The 20,121-nt window shown below is 41.1% G+C and overlaps 2 protein-coding genes across 2 annotated transcripts in view; one reads left to right on the top strand and one right to left on the bottom strand.

Moving 5' to 3' along the window:
- Window positions 1–915, bottom strand: part of FAM32A (family with sequence similarity 32 member A) — a 9,230-nt gene extending 8,315 nt beyond the window's left edge. Inside the window, exon 1 of the mRNA XM_018555665.1 lies at window positions 763–915. Coding sequence (XP_018411167.1) covers window positions 763–836 — 74 coding nt within the window. The 5' untranslated portion in view covers window positions 837–915. The remainder of the gene's footprint in view (window positions 1–762) is intronic.
- A 2,346-nt stretch (window positions 916–3,261) lies between these two features.
- CIB3 (calcium and integrin binding family member 3) overlaps window positions 3,262–20,121 on the top strand; it is a 39,998-nt gene continuing 23,138 nt past the window's right edge. Inside the window, exon 1 of the mRNA XM_018555660.1 lies at window positions 3,262–3,300. Coding sequence (XP_018411162.1) covers window positions 3,262–3,300 — 39 coding nt within the window. The remainder of the gene's footprint in view (window positions 3,301–20,121) is intronic.

The following is a 20,121-nucleotide window of genomic DNA, read 5'->3' as shown; positions in this document are numbered from 1 at the left end:
ATCCCAGACGCAAAGGCAGACATCTCAACTCTTCTGGACATTCCAGGAGTCTCCTGCTATAATATAGCAGCTCCCTGACCCGGGGGAGAAACATGTCATCCCGGAAAGGTTTACTCAGAGTATAACTTTCCGGGATCCCCCTGCTATCTGTTTTTTTATTATTATGACAGCGGCTCCGCTGTCAGAGTAAAAAAAACAGCAGGAGAATGAATAGCTAGGCTTCTATTGGCCAATTCAAATTGCAATAGAAGTCTGGCTATTGCACCCGCCCACTGCTGCTGTCAATCAACAAATGTTGATTGCGTGATGTTCTCCTTCAGGTCTTCCTCTGCTGATTGACAGCAGCAGTAGGCGGGTGCAATAGCCAGCTTTCTATTGCAATTTGAATTGGCCAATAGAAGCCTAGCTATTCATTCCCATGCAGTATCGGTTTTTTTTGGGGGGGGGAGAGAGGCGGTGGCCGAAACAGCAGATAGCAGGGGAATAGCATTGGCTCCTCTGCTATCTGCCATCATTTCAGGGAGGTGCCCTCTAGGGCTGCAACTAAATGATCTTTTCATAAACGATTAGTTAGCCGATTTCTTTTTTTTTTCCTCCGGAGTTAACAGATAGATACTACAATCTAATATATGACTTCTTGTCAACAAGCTACTTTACACAAATACGAATCGTTGACAGTGACTGTACTGGACATTATTAAGGTTTAATATACATGAAATCCCCCTGTTCAATGCATCTCATTTCCGGAAGTAGGGTTCTTACTTTTTGGCTTCGCTGAGGTCTCCAATCCCTTTCAGCTTCAAAGGTCCTTTCTGAGCTAAGGTATACTCCGACATCTTGTCTTCTCCACTCTGTTGAGTACAAACTTCCGGTCCCAGGATGATATCCACCAGAGCGTTCTCCAGCTTACGCTCACCACGCCCCTATGTTAAACTATCTTCAGTGACTAAACAGGTTTCATGTCTCCATTATGGCAGCCATTTCTTCGTAGACCAAGGCCGACTACAAAATGGTGGAGCAGGAAGTGCATTTGTGTAAAGTACCTTACAGCCTGTTCGAGCGTGTGGAGTGAAATCTGAAGTGCAGATTTCTCATTCCTAGCGCCATCTTGTGGCCATTTGTAAAACTGCAGGTTCTGGAAAAAAATATGCTTTTGGAAGAGTTTGTTCACACCAAGCGCGGAGCAGGTGCAGAACAGAGCAGTTACAGACCGGAGCAAAACTGCGTCCAATGTATTCCAATGGTATTTTTTGCTCCAGTTCACATTGCAGCGTTCAGTTCCAGAGCAGGTAAAAAAAACTGGAGCAGCCCCTATTTTACCTGCTCTGGAACGCATGCAAACACATCAAAAACACATGCAAACGCCTGGAACGCATTGAAAGCCCATTTTAAACTATAAACAAATTTATTTTATTTTTTACAAAAACCCGGCTAAAACGCGGCACAGCCAACTGCACTGCGTGTGCAGAAACTCATTCAGATCTGCTCTGCATTTGGTGTGAACAAGGCCTTACCAAACATTTTGTAACCTGCTCGTTCACAGTAGAAGTGTTGGAGCCACGCTGCCTAGCATTGTCCTAACACAGGGCTCAAAATTTCAGGCCCTGAGCTACTAGCCAGGCCTTAAGAGTTACTCGATACAGTTGCCCCACCTAACCCCTACCCTGCCCTGCACGTACGCTATTTTGTTAGTGCTCCTTTAAATCATTGGCACTTCTGGGTTCAAAGTCTTCAGCCTCTTGAATGGCCGGGCTGGGATAACCCAATCATGCTCTCAGAAATTACTTTGTACCTGCACAGAACCATACTGCGCATGTGCGCTCAGTGTGCCTAAACATTTTTTTTTAAATGCTGGCAGGTAGAAAGAAGAATTTGACAGAAGAGACCTACAGAATCCCTTCTTCATTAAAAGCCTACATGTCAGTTTTTCTTTTTAAATTCTCCTTTCAGTAAAACATACAAGTTGTGCCCGTCCCCAGCCTGTGGTCAGACGGTGAAGGAGAAGCAGCTGTCTGACATTCTGCTCTCTCCATCAGAACTGCAGGGCAACTTACTGGTTCCTTGTGTTCATCGGCGCGGGGGGGCGTTCACTGCCGGCAGGACGGGGGTGAAACTGCCGCTGCTTCTGCGACGATCGCTTTGTCTTCTCTGGCCGGGTTGAAGGGAAGATGGCCAAACTGATTCTTCTCCTACGCGGCCGCTCTGTAGCTGCAGCGGCCGCAGAGGAGAAGAATCAGTTTGGCCGTCTTCCCTTCACCCCGGCCAGAGACGACAGAGCGAAAACCTACACTTACCGAGATAGAAAAAGGTAACCTGATTAGACCCAATAGCCGCTCTGCAGATTTTCTCCACTGAGGTTCCCGCTAGACATGTGCAATTAATTTCGTTCTGAATTGACATTTCGTGCAAATTTCCGCAAATTTGGACATCTGGATGCATCCGAATGACAGAAATAAGGAATCTGAACGAATTCAGAACAAAACAGAAAAGTGCTATGTTTTTTTTTTGCTTTGGACTACAGATTCCAAAGACCAGCCCCCAAATGTAAAGCTTATCCAAAGGACGAGCCTAAATGTACTACTTGGCAAAACTTTAATTTCTATTTTGTTGTCTGTTCTTGCAGTAAAGCTCAAGGAAACTGACCCCAGTAGCATTTAAATACTTTACTTGGCGAAAATGCTGCGTGCTCCAACTTAGTTACAGGAAAAGCAAAATAAAACAAAACATGCATACACGCTGCTACAAATAAATATACATACACATGCATGCACCCACTACACTATCCTTTCTAGTACATGCAATGGATAGCCAAGTGAGGAAACACTAAAATACTTAGCTTCCAGTTGCAGATTCCGTGAATTCCATAAAGATGAAAATGAAGCATACATACTACATGTTTTAATCTCAGATTGAATATGTGTATCAATAAGAGTATTCTGAGAAGTTGTAAACTTCAACAGCTTTGTAATGAAAAAAAAGGTCCAACTTTGTTGCACAATTTATCCTTGTGTATTAATATTTTAGGAGCTTGTGCTGCAAACGTCAATTCTTTCACTTGTGAGTTTCACAATGGCTTCAGAGGACTTGGATATCTGGTCAGTAAAACAATTACTCAGTTTACAGATGTAGTTTAAATAGACGACAAGTTCTCAGTTTATGTATGTGTGTTCAGTTTATTTTATGGCCTTAATTCACTTGTCTTGTACAGTCTTAATTTATCATTACTGGTTTTGGCTCACTAACATTTTACACTTGGTGATGATGAAGAATATGTACATGCTTCAGAAGATTCACCCGCAAGTGAGTGTGAACATAGTCATGTTGCACCGTATTTAATAAAGGTCTACCTGATTTAAAAAAAAATATTCGTATTGTATATAACGTGCGTCTCTCCCAATCTCAGAGCTCGTTGACGTTGACATGTTTCATTATTATTACTATTATTATTCAGGATTTATATAGCGCTAACAATTTGTTCAGCGCCTTACAAAATAGTGGAGACAGTACAGTTACAATACAATTTACAATACAATACAGTTTCAGTACAATAGGGTTGGGAGGGCCCTGCTCGTGAGAGCTTACAATCTAGTACAATCATCATACAAGACTTCCTCTAAACGGCGTCCACCTAGGATAGCTCTAGCGTCTTGGAATTCAGAGAGCCTTTTCGTTCCAAGGAGCCTATGCATTGATTTAAATTAACAAAGGATGATATGGTTTTTTTTTCCATTTTTTTTATAGATTTAGTGTCATAAGGGAGGAAGGAACTGCTCTCTGCTGATGTAGGTACACTCCAATCATGAATTCAGCACTGAACTCCCCAGAATTTCCTGGCTAACACTATACACCACAAAACCTTGGACAACAATCAATATTTCTTATCCAGCAAGTGTTCCTGTGGATCAGCAGCAAATGGGTTATCCAGATCTCAGCCTGATGGTAACCCCCTAAGAGCTCAAAGTGCAGACACTCCTTGTCAAGAGTGAACTTGGCAGGAGTAGTGGATATTTTAATGCTGATGTGTTTCCTGCAGTCCCAGTAGTTTCAGGCTCCTAAATAGGACCCACAATTATCCAGATAGGGTGATAGCAATTATTTGCCTGTGGCCTATCTGTTCAGGGTTTCCTCTCATGTAGACTCTGACACTAAAATCTTCTAGTCATTCTAAAAATTCAAACCTTTTACAGCAGGTGCTACATCCAAACACATCCAAAATTACCTTAAGCGGTTTGGAGGTTGGATTAAACGACTGCCTTGCTTGGATTACTCATCAGTCGAGTGTTTGTTGAATGTTAGAGCACCTATTAAATGTCACATATTCTACAGTGTAGAATAATACGTTCATAGACTTCGCAAGCTCAAAGTGATTTAACTCTCTTCACCTTGCCATAACAAATATATTGGACTTTCTTCTGGCAGGCAATATGTACTTGGGTGTCAGTACCCTCTAGCCACATCCTCTGAGACCCACTGGGTAGCTCATTGAGGGCTTGCGCAAAAGTTCACTATTCAGGAAAGTTGCTTAATTTTCCCTTAGGATTTACAGTAACCTGTTAAAATCTCTGGGTTCACTGGGAACCCAGAGGTCTGGGAAAATTACCGATAGGTAAATATACAATTTTTTGTTAATTTGTATATCAATATATATATGTAAATATTGTTGTGTGTGTGTGTGTATGTGTATATATATATATGACGAGGATAAAGTGTTTACAAACTGTAAAGATACTGAACATAGAGGTCGTCCTAAATTGATTTAAATGGTAAAAATAACGTAAGCTTTGTCTAAGTAGCAGTAACTGTATGTGCCTTGTTCTCTATGTGTGAATATACTGTGAGAGTGTCAGGTCAGGAAAGCATGCTTATGTAAAGCAGCCAGGGTCTACTATGCATCATTAGCCTAACCTCTCTTTATGGCATCCTACTGTCTGACATTCTGCTCTTAAGATTAGGTTCCCTTTATTACTTCAATCAAATTTTTACTTATTAATGAAGCTTGTCATTTGTGTTGACCTCCTTTTTGTCTAAATATGTATATAATATATAAATATGATATCTAGTTACTGAGATGGAGGCTGCAGGGTAGTCTTCTTAAATCTTTGATTATCAGTATTGTTAAGTCTTGCCCAATCCTCTGATATTGCTCCTATTCAGGAGTAACACTAGAAAAAAATCATTTATATATACAGTAGTACATTCTAGAAGCTTTCACATCTGTAAATTGGTGGATAAATTGCAGGTGCGTCTTCCAGAGCGGTTCCATTTACTCAGCTCCACATAAGATGTTTTTAACCAAACATCCTCATGGCGTGGGACAGATTCCCTCTGTCTTTAGACTCAGAGATTCGACTACATTCTTGCACCAGGATATTGCTGTTTCACTCCTACAGGGCTTGGGATGCCTCCTAGGCACCTGGTCAGTGCAAGGTTGCTGGTATCTGGAGAAACCTTGATTGGCGAGCAATGTCATGCGGGTGAATCGTCTGTGTTTTCTGCTGAATGAATCTTTTAGCAGCTCATTCAATCCATGTCTATACAGACAACACCATTATGCTTTTGTGAGTAATCATGTAGGTAGTGAGATGGGTCAGGTTCATCTTGACCTGGATGAAGCGTCAACCCATCGCCCGCTATTTTCTGAGTTTTGGGTGACAGGAGGACATTAGTAAATGTCCTCCTGTCACCCAAAAGAGCGGCAAAACAAAAATAAGGTTAGGCCAGGAAAGCCTATTTGCATTGGTGTGAGTCATGGATAAGTGGAGATAGTCCACGGGGCAAATCTTTTTTGTTGTTTCTTGAGTCAGGGTAGGACCAGCCTCTAAACTCTTAGTACCATCAAGGGTCAGGTCTCTGCCCTTGGCAGCTAATTCTCAGGTTTGTACCTTCCTACAAGGGGTCATTCATTTGATTTCTCCAGTCAGATCCCCTCTCCAGCTGCGGGATCTGAAATTGTTGCTTTTGTTACTCTATGAAATGTTTGTCACTCTTGACATTATAGATTTGCTTTAAGGGGTCAGTTGACCAAAACTAGTATTTCCTTTATTTGTAGATGTTGGAAAGTAAAAATAGGTGGGAACCCTAACTAAATTACATTTAGGGCCTATGTCAACATGCTTTTCTTCACATCAGAACTGCATGTCTTCCTATACAAGCCTATGGGAATGCCAACGCAGCTTGAAGCAGGTCAAATGCAGCACAGAAGTAGGTAACTGTAGGTAAAATACACCTGTCAATAAATTCTGACATTTATCGGAACACTGATTAAGAACAGTGGACCAATTGTCTCCATCGGAAGCCCATTGGAGACAATTTGAGAGTGCAAGACCACAAGTCGCAGACAAGAACAGAGCAAAGTCACCCTGTAACAGAAAGTGCCTGACTTAGGATCTTCATTGTAAATTCACCAGGTATTATTTTTATGAAAGCCACAGAATTAAAAATCTACTTTTGAAATGACATTAAAACATGTTACAATGGATTTCTACAGAGCTGCTGAATTGTTGGGTCTTGCTATTGCTCCCTGTGGTGAGCCACCCTCAACTGGACCCAACAACTTACCGACACACCAGTAAAGTTGGAACGAGCCCTAAAAGGGAAGTACTGGTTGAACATATTTAAGAATGCCAGGATTAACTAGGATTATCAAACACATCAAAACTAGGTGCAGCAAAGTAAATGCAAAATGAACACAAAAGGACAGCATCCTCTCCTCGTGAAATACATTTATTTGAATAAGCCATTCAAAATGGTTGAAAGTACTCACAAACATTGGTTGATCAGAAGCATGTTTATCACAGACTTCCCGCAACCAAAATGTTCATGATGTGAAAATGACAAACAGCACCTAAAAAACTTTCCAGTTCAGCTATGTTGTCCTAGATTGTTCACTTCTCCTGTCTTCTCCAAACTCTTCACCCTTTTGTGAATAAACCTGTATATGTAGGTGACAGGTCTTCCTATTTTTCCACATCTTTTCATGACACAATTGTGGTTAAATTAAGGTGACAGAGTTACCTTTTTGGTTATAAATGCTTATTTACGTTCAAACACTCATTAGAAGTGAGAAAGCCAAGTGGTAAAGCATCTTCAACATCACAAGTTCAGTTGAAAGTGACTAACTACTACTAGCTATGCCATGACCTGGATAAATGAAAACATTCACATAGACATTGTTCATCCTTCTGCATTACATTCTACTCACAGAAGTAGTGTGTGTTCCCTACTGCAGCATAGGAAACCGCTGCTGGTCTTTTATTAAATGCTGCCAGTGCTTTTTGAGCCTAGAACAAAGGTAAATTGAGACTATCTGCAGTGTCATACTGTGCCATGTAATCAAGCTATAAGCAGCTTAAAAATTGGTCACGTCACACCTTGATTGCTAGCTGATGGATAACAGAACCCAAATGCACATGGCCTTTTGGGACCAGCAACTGGGAAATTAGCCTATGGAAAAAATATGTCACTATTTTCTTGCCCACTCTCCAGCATCCTATTCAAAGCTTAGTCAGAATCACAACTACAGGTGGCATCATTATGAGGCATATAAAACTGTACTATGCAAGTGTGGAAAAATGAGCCCATTTAAAATGTATCTGTCCATTTTTGGAGTTTTGCGTGGAATGCAACAATTTTCTGTGCGAACTGGTGCATTATCTGACAGAAATGCAGAGGTGCCAATATTTTTGCCCATGACTGTATATATACATTATACACACACATACACACACACACATATATATACAGTATATATATATATATATATATATATAATCTGATTGTACAATGTCCTTAAGGCCCCTTTCACACAGGCTGATCAGGAGGGGATCTGTGCACAGATCCCCACCTGATGAGAGCGTTACAGAGCTGATGTCACTGTTGTGACATCCATGTATGTCCAGTTTTTTCCTCCATCTTGTGATAGAGGAAAAACTGAAATTATCTGACCCCATGTCAGTCTACGGGGATTCGGATGTAAATGGACATGTGTCCATTTACATCAGATTATTTCCGACTTCATGATCAGGTCCGGTGTAGCAGATCTGTGATCCGTGTGTTTTTCCGGACCTGGCCAGAGTCTGGGCTAACCGTATGTAAACAGACACCCGTCCGTTTACACACGGCTGCCCATAGACTAACATTGGACATCTGATCGGGTCTGCTTGAAAAACTGACAGGTGTACCTGATCAGACTGCCCATGTGAAAGGGGCCTAAAGGTGGCCATACACTGTACAACCATCGCAAGACCTTAGTCTTGTGATGGTTGTAAAGTGATTAAAAAAACGTACGATCTGCCCATCTTGGACAGGCAGATCGTACTCTCGATCATCGCAAGCCCGCCCCCCTGAGGGGCGGGCTTCCAATGACCGCAATGCTGAACGGGCAGTGTGCACGTGCGCACACCGGCCCGTTCAGCATTTGTCTCCCGAGCACCGTTCAAACCAGCCGAAAATCGTACGATTCTCGGCTGGTTTTCTAGCATGCTCCTTAGACAAAAGACGTGCGACCGTACAGAAGAAACGGTCGCACGTCTTCGTTCACACTGCTTGATTCTTGTAGAATCGTGGGATTTACCGCGATTCTCGTACGAGAATCGAGCAGTGTATGGGCACCTTAAGATTTACCAACAACTATGTAGTGCAAGGGCCTGCCTAATTGGATAAATTAGGTAGGTCCTCATAATACATAGTTGTGGCAAAACTAAAGTTAATTGTACAGATATTGCATGGTCAAATTTTAATGTGTATGGAGACCCTTAGTGAGGAGAGGGTGCATTAGGGAAGAGAATGAGCATGAACTAGGGAGTATAGTGAGTGTGAGTTAAGGTGCAGAGGGGTATATTATAGGTCTATAAAATGTTGGCTGCCATTATTTACCTCTCCTAGGTGCATGAAGTTCTCTATAACAGGGCTGTCTGCATGCTGCAAGGAGACATTTAATGAAAACACTTGTGGGCATAAATGACAGTGATACTGTTCTGCTCTGCTGTGCTCAGCTTGTAAGAGGGTGACACTGTCCATTTATCATTTGTAGCTGTGATTAAGACGATAACTTCTTTGGATGTAGAGCTGAGTATTCGCAGTCTTTTATTAGGAGCTCCTATTTGATTGCATTGATCCCTCTACTATAGTGGGTCCAGGGGATGATCCTGAGACAACATTCCAAGTCATATTCAGCATGACAACTCCTCAGGTGGAGGAAACAGAGGATAGTTCATGATGGCTCTTCAAGTCACATTCAGAGTTTCATCAGAATCAGTTAGTCTGGCCAACTTGCTTTATCCTTGGTCTCTGTGAAACAGACACTCACTGACATATGCGTCACACACTTTACATCTGTTCACCAACCATCTTCTCACATGTACCCCTACAATTCACCGTGATAAGAATAAATAAAGTGATGTCCAGACTTGAATATAAAGCAAGATGAATGGAAGATTTGCTTTTAATTTTAGGCAGATTACAGGTTGAACTCTTTGCAGTAGTAACCTTTAAATATACATTACTTTACTAAGCGTCATTCAACCACAATGAGGGAGATTTATCAAAACTGGAGCAGACAAAATCTGGAGCAGCTGTGCATGGCAACCAATCAGTTTCCAGCTTTCATTTTCAAAGCTTAACTAAACAGACTGAAGATAGAAGCTGATTGGTTGCCATGGGCAACTGCTCCAGATTTTGTCTGCTCCAGTTTTTATAAATTCCCCCCAATGTCTGTTCTTCATTCCACCACTTCCATTATAAATAGTTTTCTTTCTTTCTGTCAGCCATAAATGTTCAATTATAATCCAGTCTCAATTAACACTTCCACTTGTGCAATGCACCTGGGGGAACAAGACTGAAATGGTTGCACTCTTTCTGGGCAGGAAATATCCAGAAGCATGATTACATGGCTACACAGAATAAATTCCTCTCAGAGCCAAGTTATATCACTGTTGTCTACTTCTGGACAAGGTTCGAGTTGACCTTTTACAGCTCCCAATTGTCAAATCATAACCTACTAAAATCCTTGTACCACCAGTGTTCTTTTCTCTGATTGAGCAATTTTTTACCCAATCGGGACAGATCAGTTGTAACAAAGACAATAAATAACTTGCTATACTTGCTAAATGCTAATAGGTGAGTGACAGCCCAGATAGCAAAGATAACTTGCTACAAACTTGTGGCAGGGTGAAATTGTAATTTTTGGTAACTTGCTGCACATATTCCTGGCAAGTTGTAGACTTGCAGAACACTTGCAGCACAAGTTCTAGTTGACACTTTTTGAATTTGTAGCAAATTTGCTTGACAAGTCTACAGCAAGAGGCCTGCAGGTCTTAGCAAGAGCTCTGCAAGCTCGCTGGTCTGGAGACTTGCAATGCAGACTTGCTGTAATTGTGCAACAAAATTGGGAAACTTGGCAAGTCTGCAATAGTTTAGCAAGTTATTTTCAAACTTGCAGCTCAATTGCTTGCTATCTGGGAGATAAATTAGCTTATCAGTTTGCTGCTTCTCCTTTCACTGTCTAGTCACAGGTGGGGAAGAGACCTGTACATGATAGGGAAAATGCAGCAGAGAAAGATCATCTACCTTCCCCTGCTAGAAAGGACTGTGCTGTGGGGCAGTGCTGGGTAAATCTCGGGACGGATGGACAGGAATACAAATAATTTATGATGTCAAACAGCTATCATATATGTTTTTTGGTCCTGTATTTAGCTGTTTGCTTGGAGCTGAACACTGAGAAAGGTTGTGTAAGAACTTTAATCAGGCAGGTACTGTTAGCATTGTATGAATGTACAGTATATACTGTACATATATGCTGTACCATGTATCACAACTGTATACATACATGATCCACTGTGTATCACATTCCCTGTAAAGTACCTTTTCTTCAGCATAGGTTTGTGTCTTTGTTTTTACTGATGAACCCCAGTAGGTAAATCCAGCCCTTATGAAGGGGTCATACACTGATCTCTAGAGGAGTGGAGACAAGAAGGAGGAAAGCACTTGAAAAATGTGGGAAACCAAGAGAAGAAAGAAGGAGTCCCAGTACAAAATGTCATCAATGTGATGATGTGGCTCCAGATCTTCTAATGACATAGCAATATGTGGACATACCTGGAAAAAGTCAATTGGAGAGAATGAGATGGTGTTCCAAGAACACCAGATTCCTGAAAATGAAGTACATTTTAAGAGTAGGGTTTCCTAGTCATCAGCAGTAACTTCCAAATAAAAAAAACTAAAACCCTGTGAGTTAGGGTAATTCCTCTGCATACAAGGGTTTACTTTGCTTGAGCTACTTTAAAGTGTAATTCCACTTTCGAAGCCAAATTGGGATAACACCTATTATATATATGTTACATGTTCCCATTAACAAAGCTAAAATTTTTTTTTTTAAATGCCTCTTGCTTTTTAACCACTTGAAGACCATGGTGTTTCACCCCCTTCCTCGCCGGGCCATTTTTCAGTATTCAGCGCTGCAGTACTTTGACTGACGTTTATACCGTCAAGCGAAGCTGTACTGAAACAAATTTCATACCATTTTTTGGGGACAGATAGAGCTTTCTTTTGGTGGTATTTAATCACCACTGGGGGGTTTTATTTTTTACTATATAACAAAAAAAGTACCCTATATTTTGAAAAAAAAACATATTTGCCTATAAAATGTTATGAAACATTTATTATCACCCCAATTTTTGGGTAAAATATAAAAGATGGGGTCACGTCGGGTAAATAGACACCAAACATGTCAAGCTTTAAAATTGCAGGTGCCTGCGAAATCGCAGAAAACTACTGCAACTAAAATTGGCCATAGGCGACGCTTTAAAAGTTTTTGCCGCTCATCAGTTTAGTGTTATCAGTGATTGATGGCCCTTAAATTATTGCTCTCACTCCGACGTTCGCGGCGATATGTAACATGTGTGGCATAATGGGCGCAATCGTCATTTTTGTACATAGGCACACCCTACGCATGTTTGCGTGTGTATGTGTGGGACTTTAAAACATTTTAAAAAAAAAATTATTTGTGAATATTTTTTTCCGCTTCTTTATTTGTTTAATGCTTTAAATTTTTTTTTAACTTTTTTTTTTGACGACTTTATTGCTATCACATAGGGGACTAAGAAATCCCCCATGTGATAGCCAGTTCACCAAGGGACCCCCAGAGAAGCTGATGAAGCAGAGATCTGTTTCATCAGCTTCTCTCCGGTGTTCCGCACCGGAGAGTGACACTGAATGCAGGAAGTGATGTAATATACATCACTTCCTGCATTCAGGGACAGGAAAAGAGATCAAAGGGAGATCGAGTACTGATCTCCCTTTGATCTGCTGTTGGAGCATTGCCGTGCCGGTCCCAGCCGGACCAACCACAGCGGATCACGGGACCGGCAGCAGCGGCGAGGAGACGGCGGGACAGAGGTACGGGGGGGATGCGCACAGCGCATCGCTTGTATGTAAACAGCCATTGCTGGCTGTTTACATGCTCACAGTTATCCCTCTCGTGTGCGCGGAGCGCCGCACACGAGAGTGGAGGGGCAGGACGTCTTAAGACACCCTCCCGCTCCTAGCGGATTCCCGTTCGGCCGTTCACAAACGACCATGGACGGAAGGTGGTTTAATAGCTTTTACTCGGGTTACCGTGTTAAGGGTTACATTTTCCACTTGCTTCTATTTCTTTGAAGTGTTAGGAGGGGCTGTGATGGGTTCGGGGTCTCGTCCATTCAGAGGTGGCTTGCCCATTGTATGTTAATGGAGCTTATCAGATAAACACAATCTCAAATTTCAGTCCCAAGTCTTTCCATTAGGACAGACCAGGACATACCACTGTGTAAGGGCTAAGAAAAACCTGTAATCAGCCATCTTGCCTGATTTAACAAAACATCTAAAAGGGAAGAATATTTTTTAAAGTTATTTTTCAGTTTGCTGTGTAAATAGGAACACATAACGAACATACGGAGGAGTTTTCCTAAATTTGACTGCAAAAGTGGAAATACAGTTAACAAGACAATAGATGTATAATACACAACATAACAGAGACTATAAATGCTCTGGTTATGCATACATGTTTTAACATTCTAAAAACACAAATAAAATATCTTTTGTGAACTTTTATTAGTGAACATTTACCAATACCGTGTTTACTAAGAGGCAATACTAAACCACTATAATGAATGAACTTACTTAGCAATAGGCATGCTAAATGATGTAATATGAGTATTTGTTGGACATGAAACAAGAGGTGTAATTATAGCAGCTTATTTATATGCTCATGAATGATGCTGGATGGAAGCCGTGTGTGCCAGACTTCTTTATCCAGATCAAAGATTTGATGAAATGCTCCTATTATGAATCCGAAATGCAGGAAGAATGGGACAGTGACATCTGATCTTCCACTGTGCCTGACCCTGCTGTTCCTGCAGCTTTTATTATCCTAATATTCAGACTTAGTATAAAAGCTCAGAAACAAAAGCATGTCAGGGGCACTAGAATCAGTAAACAGGTATTAGCATGGGAAACAAGCAAACAATTTTCACTCCTGAGCAGCTCGATACATACCAAGTAAGTCTTAGCATAATGTGTGCATGTGCATGGTTGTTATATGGTTCACATAACTGAAAATAATGTCTTTTATCTCTAGTACATACTATTTCTATAATAATTATTAGAATTTTTATTTTAAAAGCTAAGCTTCAAGCTTATGATTCATTATAGCTCATTTTGGTATTAACATTAGTAAATGTTATTTACATGCAAAAATAAAATGTTTTAAATACTGTATATTAGAAACTAGGTTCAATATCCTATATCTCTGATAAATGTTTTGTTTTTTTTAACTTATGCCTGCTTTCTGATTAGGAACTTATATAAAACTAAAATTTGTAAAAACTTCAATCACTGAACCTACATGGACAGCATGGAAGCTTAACGCTACAATTTTCTAATAGTTGTCAAAAGTATGCAGGTTTTTAATAATCTTTAATAGTATTATACTTATTTACACTTGAAGCTTAAATTATAATTAGAGGTCATCGTATTTTAACCTAATTCTCAGAGTATTTTAAACTGTTTGAGTTTGTTCATATAACAAGAGTAAATTCTACAGCTGAAGATATTTTTCTAGCCTTTCTTTCTGCAGGTTTTGTAATTATCTTTAATAGCATGATTTTCAGCTTCTTTAGTAGCTCTTTGTTCGTAAGAAGTTTGATGGATAGCTGTGCAAAAACCCATCAATATTTTGATGTGATTGCAATGCAATATAGTTTGTTCACAAAAAGTCTTATAGATTTACATTCGATAAAGACCAAGAGGGCAAGCCAATATGTCTGTTTAGTTTACGTATTACTTTCTATGATACCTTTGTCCCCCAAGAGAAATAGATTTATATTTATTTTTTTCAAATTTGTTTAGTTTATACTTAACTCTACTTTAGTATACTGTTTGAGTAAAGAAAAATAAAATTTAAACATCACTGATTCTTCTTTCTGTTTCAGAGAGATAAACTAATGGTAAACTTAGCTTGAAGAATGCTTACCTTTGAAAGCAAACCTTGGGTCATGTTTTGATACTTCAAGCTGTAAGGGCAGACAAATTTGAATTTGTGACCCTCAAAATAATGCTCTACCAAATGAACTAGGTTGATTGTTAGTTATTATATTTAATAATTCAAGGCCATTCTTAAAAAAAATTGACATAAAATAAAATCATTTTTTCCCTGGCAGTACATAAGGTGCATTTCTCCATTTGTGAGACTGCAGCACTGGCAGATCTTTCCTTTCAAAGGAAGTAAGAACCACTTCCCTATAGTACTGTTAAATGTATACATGGATACAGCATTATTATTTCCAATTTGAAATATTTTTTTTACCAGCCATTGCCGTATAGGAAAATATATCAATCAAGCAGGCTGAGACTTCAGGAGATATGATTTGCTGTGAGATTGGTTTTGTACAAATGTTTGTTTTATTTTTTTAAATCATTTTGCTGCTTTAAATCTTTGCTGGCAGTATAAGAGATACAGTCTTCTGTATGTGGGCATGCATTTTTGTGTGGTATTTATTGGGCTGACAAGTCAAATTGGTGACATTTTTATCAAAACACATGCCAGTGGATTACTCCACAGATCATAATGTACATGTTCACTTAAAGTGCATGTCAATGCAAAATTAGAAAAAAATATATATATATTTTGTACACCTCTGCGATACATGCACATTTCACCATATGTTATCCCTTTAAGCACATTGCAAGTACAAAAAAGTAACTGTTGCTATGCCAGAAAAATAGGGTGCTACTATTTTGATGTAAAAACACAGTGCACTTTTGGCTCTGAATTTCAAAGCACATGTTGTCAGCCCTGCCAACTTCATTTCTGATGTATTACAAAGAACACAGACCCCTCTTAATTTCCTTTCCCTGCTCAACGCCATCACCTCTCCTTGTGCCCAGGCAGATAACAAAAGAAGTTATCTGCTCACAAGATTTCTGGCAACATCAATCATTTTATTTTTCACTTATCAAGCAGATATAAAAAAAAACTTTCAATGTTATATTTAGCAGATCAAAATAAGCAAATAAAAAAAAATAATTGTTGGGGTATACATACCTTTTAACAATGGTCATGGGTTATAATGGCCCTGTCTTTCAAAGGAGAAATAGATAAGCATTAGGTAAAGCTGGCCATACACTGTTCTATTTTTTTAATTCAACCCATTGGCTGAGCAAAAAAAAAGAGAGCACATTCCTCCATCAACGCTTACGAGTGTTGATCAAGGAAACCCTACTAATTCCTGTGTAACTGACGCAGCCGCCAGCCACTCTCATAATACACAGATGGTGATGCAGCTGATTGGTTGCAAGCACCGTTCAAAGATTTCCCAACTGGCTCATACAATCTGATTGAGGGATGACAGCCGGAAAGGTGCTGAGAGTGGCATGAAAACTGGCTGAAATTCACATAGTTTATGGTCAGCTTAACACATTTCACTAATAGAAATGATGTAAGATAGAGTTCTGATTGACAGAACGTAGAAGTCATTTTACACAATATGTAATAATAAATATCCAAGACATTGTTCCTTTGTGTTTCCCAGTAACAGAACGGGTGGGCAATAAACACACTGAATATGACCTGGAAATAATAATGTGAACAAGGCACAGTAAATGAAACTCAGCTATTTCAATTGACATTAAGAGATGAGGTTTTTTTTATTATATTTTTTTCTTAGGGATCAAAACGGTACAAAGAGAACGAGTATAAACGAGCGTGTAAATATAAATCCCAATACCAAAAAACTTCCCAATGTGTGTTAAAACTTCTGACAATGTTGTCAAAAAACATCAGTGGCACTCACTCCCCCACACATCCAAACCATACACACAAACTAATGCAGCGTCATTACACGTGTAATGACGCGTTGCCCGGCTTCCTGATTGGTCAGAAGCTGGCCAATCAGGAAGCCAGGCACCGTGTAATGATGCGGCGCCCCGACTTTCTGAATGGTCGGGAAGCCGGCTTCAGGCTCCCTCGTCACCTAGTGACGAGAAGCATTGGGACGGCTTCCCTGCTAATCGGGAAGCTGGGTCCCCGACTTCCCGACTAATCAGGAAGCCAGGTGGCCAGCCATTACACGCCGCCTGGCTTCCTGAATGGGACTTAAAAATATATCGGTACTCAATACCGGTATTGGTCATACCTAATAATAATAAAAGAAATATAAATAATTAATTTTGTTACTAGGATTATTTTGTTATTCTTATTATGTGTTAAGTTTTGAGGCACCTTACACAGGCACCTTACCTGTACATTTTCTGTACCCACTGGCTTCACATGCGCAATACAGGCAAATAGCTTGTGGAAATTCTGGACCGGATCAGCTGTTCTGCACTTGCGGGATCAGCCGATAATGCCTGTAACTACTAAGACCACGTCACCGGAAGTGACGCGGTCCACATTTCTAACGCAGTGCAGCAATTTGTTAGTACACCAGCATTACATACTAAATTAACTGAATGAGTGTCCTGATACATTCAAAGTGCTTAATCACTGTGGAGTCAAGGCTTGCTGGACTTTAATTGTGACATAATTAGTCAATATTCCTAGCTGGGAACCAGCATGGCTGCGAATGACAGAGACTGTCAATGTTAGGATCCAGAGCGCCTCTAGGTGGCGCAGGAGCTGAGACATGCAGCTCCAGTGCTCACCTGCGGGTGTTTCCCAGCTGCCAGTACTTAGCCATCACCTGGTGCTTCCTGGGAGGATATTTAAACCCTCCCTGCAGTCAGGATGATGGCTCATTATCATTTCCTGTTTCCTGAAACTTGAAGCCTGAGTCCCCAGTTCCAGAGAATCCTGCTTCCCGTCCAGAGTCCTGTTACCAGTCCTGTGCCTTGTTTGTGTCCCGAGCCCGGTTACCCATTTGTAGACCTGCCTGTCCTCTTGTTGCGATTACCTGCTTGTCCTCTTGTTGCCATTACCTGCCTTTCCTCCTGTTGCCATTACCTGCTTGTCCTCCTGTTGCCTTTACCTGCTAGTAGTCTGGGTGAGGTTACTTATTTATGTTTGTTTTTAGGTGTTGTTTAGTTTGCTGTTGAATAAACTGTATATATATCATTCTGCCCTGTCCGGTGTGGTCATAAGTGTTTGGTCTGCCTGTGTGGGTACCTGCGCAGGTATGGGGTCACCTGTGCCGGTATCCCTGACAGTCAAGTTATATAAAATGGAAACATTGTACAGATAGGGCCGAATTTCTCACAAGGCCAACCAAGGCCCGGCCTCGGGGCAGCAGGGAGAAGAGGGGCAGCAGGGGTGTGGAATTCCTATCTTCCGATACCCATGACATGCAGTCCCGGGCGCCGGGTGGGTAGTTTTCTACATTTAGCCCTGCTTTGGGCAAGCAGAGCTAAATGTACAGCGGGAAGCCGCCGGTTGCTTTGTACAAGAGATCTCGGCAATGTCGTCAAGATCACTTGGTCTGCAGGTCTGCCATTCTCCATTGGGGGGTTTGGCAGTTAGGGGGGCACTTTGAGGAACCTGGACTTGGGGCAGCAGAGAGAGTAAATCCGGCCCTGTGTACAAGCAGAATATGTTGCATTACTGATACACCTATTCTAAACTGCAATACACAGATTCACTTTGCTGTAATTATGACTTTCATCTCACCGGATGTGTTGGGGAGTGAGTGCTGCGGATGGTTTTGACATTGTTTACAGATGTTTTAAGACACATTGGGAAGTTTTTTGGTATTGGGATTCATAGTTACATACAGTATGTATACATATATAGTGTAACAAGGACACTCCACTGTAGACAGGAGGTGCAAGTAAAATGCAGTTTATTTAGGGCAAACACAAATATATAATTCCATCCACAGGGTAGACCTCCCCTGTGCACAAGACGGTTTCTAGCCGCAACATAAATTACAGTCTTTTAGCTTCGCTCGGTAGCTTTCCACAGCTTCAAGACACTCACGCTGCTCACCCCTCGTGAGCCCTCACTCTGCTCTCTTAGCAGTCTGTACCACAGGTCCTAGGATCCCCGACCTTCCTGACCTCTTTCCCCTCGTGGGCACTCACTCTGCTCTCCCAGCAGTGCGTCCAACAGGTCCCTTGGGTCACCGACCTTCCTGACCTCTCCCAGCCACCCCTGGCTGTTCCTTGTGCGTCAGCACGCACTCGAGTTTCTCTGTGTCCGTGTACTCCCTGCACACACAGAACTCCAACACTCCTCTCTGAGCCCCCAGGACTGGAGATCTCATCCCACCCAGAGCTCTACGAAATCTCCAGAGCTCCAGATCCCAGCTACAATTAGGAAAACCTGGAAGAACCTGAAAAGCCAGGCTCTTCCTTTTAACACGTTTCACATTCTGGACCCTCTCAGCCCCTTTGGCTGAGAGTCCTGGTGCCAATGTTGCCATGCAAGTCGCCGCATTGCCATGCACTGCCACAATAGTTAATGAAGGAATGTTTTTGATATGGATGGCTCATTTATCCTAGTTTTTTTTAACATTTTTAATAGTTATTGTTAGGTGAGCTGTCCACTCATAGTTCGGAGCTGTACACCAATTTTGGTGATGCTCATAGTTGCACTGGCGCTATGTTTTAACATATTTTTATGATCAATTTTTATAGGTTCTTATTGATAGTGAAAAGGGAACCTGATGCTATTTTCATAGAATTTTTTCTTTTTAATCATCTTCACTTTTCTTGAGATATACATGGATAGAGAAATTCATAAACGTTGTTAATAAAATATTAGGAAGTTCATGCACATTTTCTTTATGTCTGCTTAACCTAAAGATATTTTTCGTTATAAATAAATCAAAACAATATAAACCACCAAGCATGAATAGTACAAATAAACTATGAAAGAAACCCATAAAAATCCCTTTAGTTTGTTATTATTTAGTGGAAAAAATACAACATAGGACAAAATGAACAAGTGCAGTTGTAAGTAATGAGAAATGTCAATGGAGGACAAAATGTCTCAATGCAGAAGGTATCCAATGGGGTGGTATGAGAGAACACAGGCCAAAGTAGTAAGAATGTCAGTCTTGTTTCAAATCCTGGTAGCAGGGGTGGCAATATTTCCACTGACTAGCAGAGGAGACAAAAGTCTTATAACTAAAAACAGTTTAGTGGCTGACCATGGTAATAGGGCTCCCAGCCTAGTCATAAACCCAGTCACATCAGTCTCTGCACAGAGGAGCTTACACTTATATAAAATACCATCAGCTATAGAGGACTACAAATACAAGCAATACATAATACAACAATTTAGAATAGTAGTATATGAATTTGGTACATACAGTACTCTGTGCTGCAACTCTGCTCTGGGGTATCAGTCTGAAGTCTTTGGAAGAGGGTCGCAGGGGTGCAGAAGGTCTCAGGAGGGGAAGATGTGTGGCCGGCGGAAGCCCTGTAAGAAGGCGCCACGTGGTTCCCCACAAGGCTGCTGCGCAGCCCAATCAATTTGAAAAATGTAATTGCCGGAATGCAGAAGTCAGCGGGTTGACACATAGTGCAGAGGTCAGCAGTGTGAGGCACAGTGCAGAGGCCAGCAGTGTGATGCAGAGGTCAGCGGTGTGACGCACAGTGTGGAGGTCAGCGGTGTGACGCACAGTGCAGAGGCCAGCAGTGGGGGGGGGGGGG

Source organism: Nanorana parkeri, unplaced genomic scaffold (genome assembly GCF_000935625.1).
Source record: "Nanorana parkeri isolate BGI_ZX_2015 unplaced genomic scaffold, ASM93562v1 scaffold207, whole genome shotgun sequence".
In the NCBI taxonomy this organism is placed as follows: Eukaryota; Metazoa; Chordata; class Amphibia; order Anura; family Dicroglossidae; genus Nanorana; species Nanorana parkeri.
This window is presented reverse-complemented; position numbering and strand designations above follow the sequence as displayed.